This window comes from Lampetra planeri, chromosome 5, assembly GCF_965212315.1.
Source record: "Lampetra planeri chromosome 5, kcLamPlan1.2.h2, whole genome shotgun sequence".
NCBI lineage: Eukaryota > Metazoa > Chordata > Hyperoartia > Petromyzontiformes > Petromyzontidae > Lampetra > Lampetra planeri.
This window is the reverse complement of record NC_136111.1, coordinates 18,889,476-18,903,220: the sequence shown is the minus strand read 5'-3', so window position 1 is coordinate 18,903,220 and position 13,745 is coordinate 18,889,476. Positions and strand designations below refer to the sequence as shown.

General features: G+C 47.9%; 1 protein-coding gene across 1 annotated transcript; it reads right to left on the bottom strand.

Moving 5' to 3' along the window:
* Positions 1-1,513: 1,513 nt before the first annotated feature.
* LOC144718590 (lipopolysaccharide-induced tumor necrosis factor-alpha factor homolog) lies at positions 1,514-13,242 on the bottom strand. The gene is made up of 3 exons (XM_078593963.1): positions 13,185-13,242; positions 3,695-3,899; positions 1,514-1,619 (listed from the first exon to the last, which is right to left on the bottom strand). Exons 1-3 carry the CDS (start codon positions 13,240-13,242, stop codon positions 1,514-1,516), a joined length of 369 nt encoding a protein of 122 aa, XP_078450089.1.
* Between the last annotated feature and the right edge of the window lie 503 nt (positions 13,243-13,745).

The following is a 13,745-nucleotide window of genomic DNA, read 5'->3' as shown; positions in this document are numbered from 1 at the left end:
ACGCCTCACAGATGACAGCTTGCAAGCCTGTGTGAAAATGAAGGTGACGTCTTACAGCCCTGATGTGCAGACACTGTGCACTGAGGTTCAGGAGCAAAAATCCCATTAACCAGGTAATTTAGCTATTAATTTGCAAAAATATATTTTACATTGTTAAGTGAAAAAGTCCTTTTTTTATTCAGATTGACAGCTGACTGTACGATCCTGTATATAGCAATAAGGTAAGAAACAATATATGCAGTGTTATATTTGTTTTAAATGTTGCAATGGTTTTGCGGCTCCCAGTTTATTTTTTCCTTCGGAAACGGGTCCAAGTGGCTCTTTATGTCTTAAAGGTTGCAGACCCCTGGACTACAACAACAACAAACGGAACATTCCAGTACGAGAGAAATAACGCCGTCGATTCGATTAGCGCTCACGTCTCCAGGAACGCACCTTGAGCGCTAAACGAGGTCTGCCTGGACACGTTTAATTAAATCTCGCCTGAAGGCATTTTTCTTCTTAAAGGTCTTTTCTTCTTGTTAAAATGTGTTATGCCTTTTGGGAGTGTGGGGGCGGCGGGAGGTATTTGTATCCGTGGTTAAATCAAGAGTCTGCTGCGTGATATTTCTAAGGTTTTAGAATTGCGTGAGTTATTAACTTACCTGCTTTTAGCAGTCTGCGGCACCTTGCGACCTCTGGGTGAAACGCACTTTATAAGCGTCAATTATTATTGTGATTTAAACGTTATTATACCGCAGTTGTGTGACAGAATTAAGGTAAATACTACAATTAAATATTAATTCAAAAGTGTTTTTTTTTCATAATAAAGGGGTTTTCTTTTTCTCCTCGGTTAGATCGCGTTCATTATAAATGAGTCGGGAATCCACCACAACGCGACACAGCCAATTAGTAATGTTGTGTCACGTAAACAGAACGTGAGCTTTGAAAATATAAAAATGAAGACGCTCATTGTATTAACAACACAATAACAACAGTGATCCGAATCCCACCTCTAGATTTTAAGTGTGTTCTACCTTGCACTTGTGGTTCACACATTGCCACTATCAGAGGGCCGTGGCAGTGACGACGATATTGACAATAATTAATATTTATTTACCCAGAAAAGTCCCGAAGACTGTTTTCTGCAGAGTCCTGCTACACATTGGGATGCTTGGCCGACACAAATCACATCCACCGCACGTTTTATTTTATTTTTAACTTTTCGGAGGAAACAGGAGAACCGTGAAAAAGAGCTTCATAGCTCATCGGATTTTTCCCAGATTAAAAAAAACAACGATTCTGACTCTGAACCCGGAGGAAATCCACACGGTGGAGAGAGAGCGAGACAGAGAGAGAGAGAACACACAAACGTCACGGAGAAAAGCGACCCGAGTCAGGAGTCGAACCGAGGTCCACTTCGTGCTGTGAGTCACGAGCGCGTCACAGCTGCTGCCCGCGTCGAGGGTGATGTCGTCGGGAGGAGGATGGCGCGTTGGAGGAGGTGGGTGGGTGGGGGTTGGTGCCGTCCCCATCACATCCTGCGGATCGTGCTGATGCGCGCCTTGCAGCTGGGACAGTGGTGGTGGATGTCGTGGCAGGGGGTGAGGCACAGGGGGATTAAACAGCACAGCCAAAGCCTGCACAGACACGCACAGACAACACACCCCCCAACCCCCGGCCCCCGTAATATGAAATATAAGAAGAGGTTTAACCCTTTCTGCCAATGAAACAGGAGTTGTGTGCAGATGGATGATACCTTTGGCAAGAAATCAAGTACTGCATTAACCACACATCGTAATTGTGGTGAACATACAAACAAACCTGCTCTGATAATAAGTAATATTTAAAAAAAACAAAAAAAAAACACGCTTTTATGAAATGTACTAGTAATGGAAGAACTTCACGACTCCAGGAAGTGGCCCCGAAGCTTGCCATAACGTAAGGGACCGTGGCCGATTACAGCCAACGCCATTTGAGCGTGGACAATTAGACCCAAGCCGAAACATAACATATAAAAAAGAATGTTTAAAAAATATATATTTTTATGATAGAATATAGTATTGGCATCAGTATGACATAAGTATACCAAGTTTGCAGTCGATACCACTTTGGGAAGTGGGTTAAAATTGAGTTACAATATTTGAGGATTCAACAACGACAACGACTACAACAACAGAGTGAGTTAAATGAAAGCGTGTAATAAAGACTGCCAGATATTATCAGAACATGTTTGCAAGTTCGCCACAAGTCACGTGTGTGATTAATGCGGGACTTGATTCCTTGCCAAAGGTGTCATCTATGTGGTGTTCAGACATCTTAACACGACTCTCGTTTTATTGCCAGGAAAGGGGTAAACACCGACCGCTATTCTTATTTTTCACACTTTTCTAATGGCGGCAAATATCATCTCAAGACGCCATGTGATGGCCTTCACATGCTGCTGGGGGCAAGAGCTGTTGGCGTGTAGCACCCATGAACAAGGCCGGCACGGCGCATGAGGTGGTGGTGTGGACAGGACCGCGTCCCGACCGTCTTTGTCTCCCCAGTGGTGATGTTTACACACAGCTCCTTTAAGGGCGGAGTCGACCGAAGGGGAGTCCAAAGACCGCTTCAGGTAGTCATACAACTGAAATTGGCTGTGAGCGGAAAATGGAACATGGGTCGCCTCGTAAGTGGCGCAATTCGCCAACCACTGCGCCACCGCTCCGCGTACGAAAGACAAATGTTCCCCGTATATGCCTTCAGACTGTTGGGGGCAAGTGCTGCGCACACGCAGCATAAACCGATCCTGGTTTTGTCATTGCCTCTACGTAAAGCGCAAAGACATCCAGTGCCACGGAGAAACGCAACCGATCTCGTTGGGACACGGAGGTGGTTTCCTGGACGAGTGGACACCTATCGAGATCTGAAGTTTTCGTGACTGCAGGATTCCATACTCTTTGATTCTGTCGGTAAAGTCACGTAGGTATAAAATTAAATACATTTATTTTAAAATAATATAAATTTATTTTAAAATAAAATAAATGTATTTTATACCTACCTGACTTTACCGAAAGAACCAAAGCAAATAAAATAATTTTATTTTATTTTAAAATAAAATACATTTATTATAAACCTTCGTGAATTTACCGAAAGAACCACAGAGAGTGGACACCAACCACGCACGCGCGCCAGGTCGCGATCGGCAGAGGGCGGAGCAGCGACGATCCATCGTTGGACTGCAATTCTATGCTCCCACGTGGCTGCGTGATCCATCACGAACCCGCGCACACCGGCGCTGTGGCCGTGGCTCGGCCATCGAACAGAGACAATGGCCACCGGCATCGCGCGCTTTCGGATGCGCTTCTGCGGCCGTCTGGAACGCTCTTCCTTGCGATAGTAGGAAGCCGCTGGGAGCTGTGCCCTTTTAAATAATTTAGATTGAAAATGCACTTCTTTCAAATAGCTCTTTTGTGTTTTAGTTTGTTGTCATTCCCCCGTACCTCTGATTAGCGCGGTTGGCTACCTAGGGTGCGAAACATAAGTTCAACGTACACACATTAATTTATGTGTGTGTGCCTGGTAGATGCACTACCTGTGCCCCCATACAGTGCAACTTTGCTGCGTTTTATCCGTCCGGGCAGGCGACCGCCTTTCAACTTGCCCAGTAAGCAGCAAGCGTCCTTCACGAGCCTCCTCCTGCTCCTCCACCCCACCCACCCCACCCACTCACCCCAGCAGAAACATGATGCCCACCAAGATCCAGGCCAGGAGTCCCGGGCTGCTGACGGTCTCGGTGACCACCTCGTGCTGGCAGGAGGGGCACGTGGTGGACGCGGGTCCCGCGGCGGAGGGGCGCTCCGACTGCTCCTCCTCCACGGGCACCACGTGAACGTACGCGTGCGGTTGGCCCGAGGGATACGAGGCCGGACCGCCGCCTGCAGAACGAGAGTCGCGTGGTGCTAGAGCGGTGGTTGGGGCGTTGGGGGAGGCCCTTTCGCCGATAACACTGGTCAACACACTTTTTATGGCATAAGGCAGGGGTCCTCAAACTACGGCCCGCGGGCCACATGCGGCCCGCCGAGGACATTTATCCGGCCCATGGTCACTAATTGGGCTGCGCTTGTGAGCACTAATTGGGCTGCGCTGGTGAGCACTAATTGGGCTGCGCTGGTGAGCACTCATTGGGCTGCGGTGGTGGGCACTGATTGGGCTGCGGTGGCGAGCACTGATTTAGCTGCGCTGGTGAGCACTGATTGAGCTGCGGCGGTGGGCACTCATTGGGCTGCGCTGGTGAATGGTTCAATGGGCCAATTGACTGGACTTGCCCCCCAGGCCTAAGGCTGCCAGCCCTCCCCTGGCTGCGCTTGACTGGCTCTCCCTCCCTCAGCTCCCTCACTTGCTCCTCGGCTCCACTCCCAGTGATATTCCTGTGTGCTGGGGATGTACTGCGATCTGTGAACAAAACTGCAGGTGTAATTAACTTTTTAATGGCACCCGCACCAGTGTGAGCCTGGGGTAAAAGCGGAGTTCCCCCAATCAGACTGCATTGATGGGCAGTGCAGTCTGTATGTCTCTGTGTGGGCAAAGTTATTGCTGGTATATTGTTTTTGTAGCGCTGTATATATATATTGGTATTTTACTAATAGCAATTTTGACTCCCTGGGAAACTGATGTCAAGAAAGAGAAAAATTGACTCGGAGTGTAGGATATTGAAAGAACAGTGGACTTATGATTACTTTTTCATTCAGTACAAGGAAAGAGCTGTGTGTCTGATATGCTAGAATATAGTGTCTGTGTTCAAAGAATACAATTTACGTCGACACTATGAAACTCAACATAAAGATAAATATGATTGTTTGGTCGGAAAAGTGAGAAAAGATAAAATATTAAAACTGAAAAATACATTAACAACTCAGCAAAATACTTTTGTGAAGTAGAAGCAGCTAAATATGTCATCACTGCGAGCAGGTTTTCAAGTTGCCAAGCTAATAGCGTGCACTGGCAGACCATTCGTAGAGGGAGAATTTGTTAAAGAATGCCTTCTTTCTGTTGCCAAAGATATGTGTCCAGAGAAGGCCGATTTATTTAGTACAGTGAGTCTTTCAGGACCTACAATTACACGGAGGATTGAAGAAATGGGAGACAATTTGCATCAGCATTTGTAAAACTCCACAAAAAAACTTTCCTATTTTTCCTTGGCACTCGACGAAAGCAATGATGTTCGTGATTCTGCACGACTTCTAATTTTTATTCGTGGGATGAATGACTATTTCGAAGTCACAGAAGAGCTTGCTGCACTGCAAAGCATCAAAGGAACAACTACAGGAGAGGATATCTATGAAAAGGTTTGCCAAACTGTGAATGGTTTGGAGCTGAATTGGGCTAAACTAGCCAGTGTGACAACTGATGGTGCTCCTAGCATGGTGGGGTCTAAGAAAGGAGTAATTGCTCGCATTAACCAAGAGATGGACAAACATAAACATTCTCATCCAATAGCCATACACTGCCTCATCCACCAACAAGCGCTGTGTAGTAAATCACTGAAGTGGAACTCTGTTATGAAAATTGTGGTATCTTGTGTTAACTTCATTAGAGCTCATGCACTAAACCACAGACAATTTCAGGAATTTCTGTCTGAACTAAATGTTGACTATGAAGATGTTCTGTACCACACAGAAGTCCGTTGGCTGAGTCGAGGGAGAGTTTTGAAACGTTTCTATGACTTACTTCCACAGATTACAGCTTTTCTGCTTTCAAAAAACAAAGAAGTACCAGAGCTCAATGATGCAGAATGGAAATGGCACCTTGCCTTTCTGACAGATGTAACAGAGCTACTCAACAGTTTCAATGTGCAACTTCAAGGAAAGGGGAAGCTCCTCTGTGATATGCAATCACATGTCAAAGCATTTGAAGTAAAATTAGGCCTCCTCATCAAACAAGTTAAGGAGGAAAACTTCTGCCATCTCCCCACAACTCAAAATCTGTTAGCGGAAAAACCATTGGTTGCAATTCCCAAACAAAACATGTGTGGATTCACTGGAAAAATTGCAAAAGGAGTTCCAATTTAGATTTAAAGAGCTTAATCTCCATGAACAGGAGATACAGCTTTTCCATAACCCATTTTCTATTGACATTGAAAATGTGGATACAATTTACCAAATGGAACCGGCTGAACTGCAGAGTTGTGACTCTCTGAAAGACGCATTCAAGTCAAGCAGCCTTCATAATTTCTATGCATCTCTCCCCTCTGAGACATATCCTCATCTCAGGAACCATGCACTCAAAATGGCAACCATCTTTGGCAGCACTTATGTCTGTGAACAGACTTTTTCCAGAATGAAACATTTGAAATCTCCAACCAGATCTAGACTAACGGATGCACACTTGCATCACTTGTTACGACTAGCAGTGACAAATATGGAACCGGACATTGACCATCTCATTAGCCAAAAGCAGGCCCATAGTTCACATTGAAATACTGGCAAGTTTGTTGATTTAACTTTACTTGTTCTTCATTTTAAATATTGTATTTGTTCCCGTTTTGTTTCTTCACTTCAAAATAAGATATATGCAGTGTGCATAGGAATTTGTTCATAGTTTTTTTTAACTATAGTCCGGCCCTCCAACGGTCTGAGGGACAGTGAACTGGCCCCCTGTTTAAAAAGTTTGAGGACCCCTGGCATAAGGTATTCCAACGGTTTTAAGGTAATTGTGGGGTGCTGATTCCAAATCTGGCATCAGTTGTTTTTGTCTATCACATTAGGTTTTTGAGATATCAAATATTGCATTTTCAATCAAAACTGCAGAAGAAAAATATTAAATAAATGTGGATATCTACATAAAATTATTTTATAAACACACTATCCTAAAAATACAGCACCATATTTTAACACTAAAGCAGTCACTGACTCGCAACAATTTGCAATCGTAAGTGACAGAGTTAATTTCTGGTAAAATCAATGAAAATGGGGTATGCCGATAGCATAAAAATTAGATGTGATAGAGCAAATCTGAGATCAGATTTGGAATCAGCACCCTGAAATTAGTCTAAAACAGCTGCAAAAGTCCAAGCCAGATTTTTTTTTTTGACCAGTGTAAGACATCAATCAGTGTGTGAGTGCGAAAAAACCTAAGAAGATGCGTAAACACACATTGTTTGGGGTTAGACGGCAGGACGATCATGGGGGGGGGGGGTGTTTTTCACAATTTGTGTTGTATTATCGGGGAAGGGGGGTGGGCAGCGCACATCAGGGGCCGCGCTAAAGGCCACCAGGGGCCTCCAATCGTCCGCGGGCCTTGCGACGACGAACTTTGCGTCAGACGATCTCCGCGCTGGGCAGAGGAGCCCCAATTGGGGCGAGGCTAGCGTCGTGCGTGTGCGCAACCAACAGGGCACGCGTCATCTCGGTCGGTGTCTTAACAGGACCTGAGTGGCGTCGTGGGTGGGCTGGGTGGGTACTCTCTCGTGTAGCTGCTGGGGTGAGTGAGTGCCTGTGAGTTGTTCGTCTGTGCGTGGACACCATCAGCTGTCACACACAGCACGATACACCCGCTCGGGTATCGCCGACCCTGCGAGACGCGACGAAGGGAATCTCTGTGCTGATGAACCACAATGGGGGTGAAGCCATGTGTGTGTGTATGTATGTGTTTATGTGTCTGTGTGTGTGTGTATGTGTGTGCATGTGTGTGCGCACTGTGGGGAGCGGTAGTGTAGTGGTTAGCGCGCTGCACTATGTACCCGGACACCCGGGTTCGATTCCCACTAACGGCCAACACAGGTGACGATTATCTGAACCGATCCTGGGCCTCCCCTAGGTCGACTCAGCCTCAAAAAAGTATCGGGTGCGGTGTGTAAACATCGCCACTGGGGAGACAAAGGCGGTCGGGCGTGGTGCTGGTCACCCACCTACCCCCCTCGTGTACCGTTCCGGCCTTCACAGGTGCTCGCTAACAGCACTTGCCCCTACAGTCTGTTAAGGCTATATCATCATCATCGTAAACCCCAACCATGGTTTCAAATAGTGTGGGGCGCCCCTACTCACAATGATGGTGGATATGCAGAGAAGAGCAGGTGGACGGATACCGATCAACGATGTCCATACGTGTTAAGGTGAGAATGACGTTTCCAGCACTTGCATTTTATACCGAATGTAGCAAAGCGCGAGAAGACGGTGTGATCCAAGAAAGCTGGAAACTTTTCCATATGATCATTATGGCGGTACCCCGGGGTACCAAATAATACTAAACGGCCTCGGCAATTAAATATTTTGTTTATGGGACACTATTGTTTTTAGGGGTGTACTTAACTCCGCGACTGGGGTACCAATCAATCCGAAATCAGTGCCACTCCGCGATGTGGAAAACGCGGCGAGGACGATTGCGCCGAAACCCTGAACGCTCGTACGCAGCGTGGTGGTGCATCGTGTACAGCTCGTCGAGATGAGTCGATTGCCGCATCGCCGACCATCAACAGACTAACAGTGACTGCATCACGGACATTATGCGAGAGCCGGGGTACTATGGTACCCTGGGGCACCGCCATTAGGTTCATATGCTGCACAAGAATATTATTGAGTGTCACCCTAATTTACGGAACACATGGAGCTCGAGGCACCGTAGTGGGGAAACGTTCCTAGTTAATAAATACATTCATGAAATCTCCGTTTCCAACAGCATATCCTCGTGGCTTTGTCATTCAAGAATCAAGGTGATGGTGTATTATTTGCCGGAGGGCTTTGTCTTGTGACCTGGGTGACCTTTTTGAGTGGCACATCGGTTGGGCCCCAGCTGTGGCGCTTGGTGGTCAGAGCTCTTGTTGATTCCCAGGGGCTTTGGCCCCACGAAGGAGCTTCCATGGGCACTTTGAACGGCTGGAGGAGCGAGCGAGGCCGAGCTTTTCGCCAACGTTTGACTTCGTGCAGAATGCAAGGACTTCCAGCAGGGCGGGCGTCTTTATCTTTGGTCACAGGTTCTGTGATAAACTCTCTCAATCGTTGTTTCATCTTCCTGGTTTACCAGCGTGGCCCACACCTTTCCTATTCTGCTCTCAGAATGTTGTGTTCGGTTTTTATGTTGTGTCAGATGTCAGATGTTTTTTTAATGAAATCATTTGACATTTTGAGGTTTTCCTCCAGCTTCTACAAATGTGGGCTTCGGTTTCTCACTTTTTCGTAGCCTGGCCAAGTGTGGGCCTTACGAGAGTTCAGACTCAACGACGGTTATGAGCGGTCTAAAGTCGTCCAATGTGCCCCACCGCTTACCGCCCTTGCATCGAATTATTTGCGGGGCAATTGGCGGCTTCCCCATTGTTTGGTCCTTTTGGAGAGAGGAAGCGTGAAGTCGTCGTCCGGGTTGTAGTCCGTTTACCATCGGACTGGGTGAAATGTGCCCAGCTGTGTATGGTCGTATAAATAAGCAATGTTTCTTGAGCCCCCCCTGCCCCCCCCCCCCCCCCCCATTGTGTGCGTTTAGTGGCGATTGAAGTCACCCGCCCACGTGTGTGGTAGCCACGTGAGTGGCTCCTGGCAGAAGTGATGATGTCCAATTTAGTATTCGGGTGGTCCAGACGTCTTGTCACCCCCAATTAATGTACCCCCTCACTTTTTTGTTCCATTTGCATGTTAATTTCTGTTTTAAACAAACCTTTCTTTAAAAATGTAGGTTTAGAGAGATTTAAATGGAGGTCACAAGACATCTGGACAACCGTGAACATTGATGGCCGTTAACGTGACCATCTGTCACGGTTACACCGTCGGTGCGTCATCGCCGGCGACGGTGGACTTGAGGGCCTTGGCCCGTGTTTAGGGTGGTGCATGGGCGCCATGAGGGTGCTGTGTGGCCGTTCAGTTTCGTGACTTTGCCATCCGAGTGCGGTCCTCCCACGTACGGCCTCCTGTAATGTGACGACCTCAATCTTAACCCTCCTCCCCCCCCCTCCTCAGGCTTTCTATCTGGCCGGGAAGCCAAATCATTGACGTCTTGAGTTCACTCGAATACCTCGTTCGAGCAATTCATGGCCCCTTAGCAGGGGTTCTATTTTTATTTCGGATTTTAGCACTCTACTGGGGTCATGTCTGGATTCAAATTAACGACGTCCATTTCACGTCGATGATGGTATTGCGTTTCACGTAACACGAGACCCAGTGACAGGACACAAAGCAGCCACCGCCACCACAATGCAGGTCACAAACAAAGCCTCTCTTCTTGTTTTCTCGCACTGCTCCAACCTGGAATTCCCGCCTATCGTCTGTGTCGGTTCAAGCAAACGAGTTCACCCTCATCCGTTACAACTTAAGGCAGTGCTGTCTGATGCTGGCCACTTGGCGTTTTGGGCCTGTGCTCGGCATCCGTGATATAAACGCTCTACTGTACAAATCACACGTGAATTTGACTATACAAATGCCAACCTCCCAAATGCACAACCCCAAACGCCTCACGACTCAAGTTGTCGGGCCAGTCCCTGGGTGTGGTAGCGTTGCCTTGCAATAATTTAGCTCAAGTTGACCGCCCACCCTACAAATGACTACGAATTGCCGCAATACAATCGAGCTTCTTACGTAAAACAGTGACGTACATGGCCCAGCGGCCCACGCGTGAACTCTGGGACTCTACTAAACAGCACGGCTGTGTGTGCTCAGATTTTAAAACGATTAATTATTATCTGCGCTGGCAGTGGTGCACAAGCACAATGAGCCACAACTCAACGCGAATTAAAAGTACATAATAGTCGACGTTTCGGGCAATATGCTCTTTTTCACCCATGTGCTATGAAGAAGGGCAATTTTCTGAAACGTCGCAGGCTGTTTGTTTGTTGTTGTTTGTGGGGAGCGGTGGTGCAGTGGTTGGCACGCTGCGCGACGAACCCGGCTACCCGAGTTCGATTCCCGTTCACGGCGACCGACGCCAAGTGACGAATTTCTGAACCGATCCAGGACCTCCTCTAAGTCGATTCCGTTTTAAAATGAGTACCTGGTGCGATGTGCAAACGTCGCCAGTAAGGAGACAGGCGTGGTGCTGGCCACCCATCCCGACCTTCGTAGGTTGCTCCCTAACAGCACTTGCCCCAGCAGTCTTGTCAAGGCTCGACGGGGGGGGATCTTTGTCTATATGCAATAACGTCACTTAAAGTTGGCGGGCCCGTACTGCGTCACCTTGTTCCGCATGCGGACAGCTGCCAGGAGGGGTGCCCCCCCCCCTGCTCGGCTCCAAACGGCGGCTGGGCATTGGAAGTGGTTTGAGATGAAATGTCCGGCGCTAAGAGTCAGCCGAGGCGAGGACGTGCCACCTGGACGTTAGGTGGTACTGTACAATAAATATATACGGAACCCTTTATGTTGTTGTGGCAGTATCGAAAAATGATGGTGATGAAACAACACACCAAAATAGGCTTTAGCCCCAAGCCTGCCAATAACACAGGATGCGGTAAGATGTGCAAACACAAAATGATGTAGGTAATCTATCGCAAGGTATCAAGTCTGCATTAACCGCACTAACGTGTTGTAAAAGCATGGAAACAAACACGCGTTGATGTAACGCATTGACCTTGAAACGAATTGGCCAACACCAGCGCTACAGCCTCCTTTATGGCCGAGTCTTTACACCACCTGTGTTAGACCGGAGAACAACGCCAAAAGGCGAACAGTCCAATGCCAACGCAAGTATCAACGTATCAATATTTGTACGATTTAACTATTTTTTGTAATTTACCAGGTTGAGGTCTACTGAGCTACGTAGCTCGTCTACAGAGAGACCTGGCCACGGAGTGGCTGATCACGTGGACATTTATAGCAACCGAATACTTTTAAAATGCGTGATGTTGATTCTAAATGTGGATGGGAAAAACCCGGAGGACCCGGAGAAAAAAAATCCACGCGACCACGGGGAGAGGAAGACACACGCAAACTCCAAATATACAGCAGCAGGCGTCAGGGTAGGGACCGAACCCACGACCTCCTGTAGACCAGGCGAGGTAGTTAACATCTCCTAGCCACCGTGATGTTGATGATGAGAGAGAGAGAGAGCACGCAAACTCAAAATATACAGCAGGCGTCAGGGTCGGGATCGAACCCACAACTTCCTGTGTACCAGGCGATGTAGTTAACATCTCCTAGCCACCGTGATGATGATGAGAGAGAGAGACACGCAGACTCAAAATATACAGCAGCAGGCGTCAGGGTCGGGACCGAACCCACGACCTCCTGTATACCAGGCGAGGTAGTTAACATCTCCTAGCCACCAACAGGGCTGGGTTGGTCACGTAATTCTGAAAAGTGCGGTTTGTATGCAGCCCAGCGTGGGTGTCGCGGATTAACCGAGTCCCCTGCGTGGGCTGCGATGATCGTCCGTTCGCGGTATTAGAGACGAACGAGGTCGGCATAGGAGGGGGGGGGGGGCATCGTTGCTCGTGTTTGATGTGGCCGTGTTTCTCTCGTTGTTGTTAATCGACGCTCGTGGAGACGATGAGTTGCACCGCGAGTGCGTGAAAGACGAGGATGGATTTACTGCTAGGAACCTCCTGGTTACACCAGCCCACAGGGGATTATTGCGTCCGTCCGTCCGTCGTGCATCCAAAAATGGGAGGGGTGGGGCTGGGTGGAGAGAGGAGGGTGGGGAGGGGCTGGGTGGGGAGGGTGGGGCTGGGTGGGGGTGAGAGGGGTGGGGCTGGGTGGGAGATCTAGTCATCCCGTGGTTCTCTTATAAAACTCAACGTTTAACCTACTCACGCCGGCTTGTGCCCGCCCTCACAGTCGGCCATATTTGCGGAATACACCACGCCGCCGTTGACCCTGGCCATTGACCGAGCAACCCAACGTTCCTACCAGCAGCTCCCTCCGCAGGAGGAATGTGTTCTCGTGCTTTGCACGCCTATTGCGTTTTCGTGTTGTTTGCTTTCATTTGTGACGACCATTAAGAAAAAAATAAAAACTTGCTTTTCACAACGCCGTACGAAAGAATACGAATTGTTTGTTAACGTCCTAACCCGCCCCCGACTGGACAGCTGTCAATTAAAAATAGCTCATTTAGCTCCGTTGGATTTCTCCAGAATTAAATAAATATTCTGATATTGGCTATGGGAGGCCTTCACCCAGCAGTAGATAGATCATGGATGGTGATGATGATGATGATGATTTGAAATCCGTATGGGCGCGAGATGGTTCGGAGGGTGGGGGAGAAGTTGTAGAAGTTGGAGGAGGACGAGAGGGATTCGGAGCTGTCCTCACCTCGGTTGTGATCCGGAACGAGACCAAACTGCATCGACTGAGGTCGATTCTCGAACATCGCACTCGTCCCCGTCGTGTGAGGCCGCAGTTCTCTAACATCCAAGCGACACAATGACAACAATCGTAGAGTGACAGCAACATCCAAGCGACACAATGACAACAATCGTAGAGTGACAGCAACATCCAAGCGACACAATGACAACAATTGTAGAGTGACAGCAACATCCAAGCGATACAATGACAACAATTGTAGAGTGACAGCAACATCCAAGCGATACAATGACAACAATCGTAGAGTGACAGCAACATTCAAGCGACACAATGACAACAATCGTATAGTGACAGCAACATCCAAGCGACACAATGACAACAATTGTAGAGTGACAGCAACATCCAAGCGACACAATGACAACAATCGTAGAGTGACAGCAACATTCAAGCGACACAATGACAACAATCGTATAGTGACAGCAACATTCAAGCGACACAATGACAACAATTGTAGAGTGACAGCAACATCCAAGCGACACAATGACAACAATTGTAGAGTGACAGCAACAT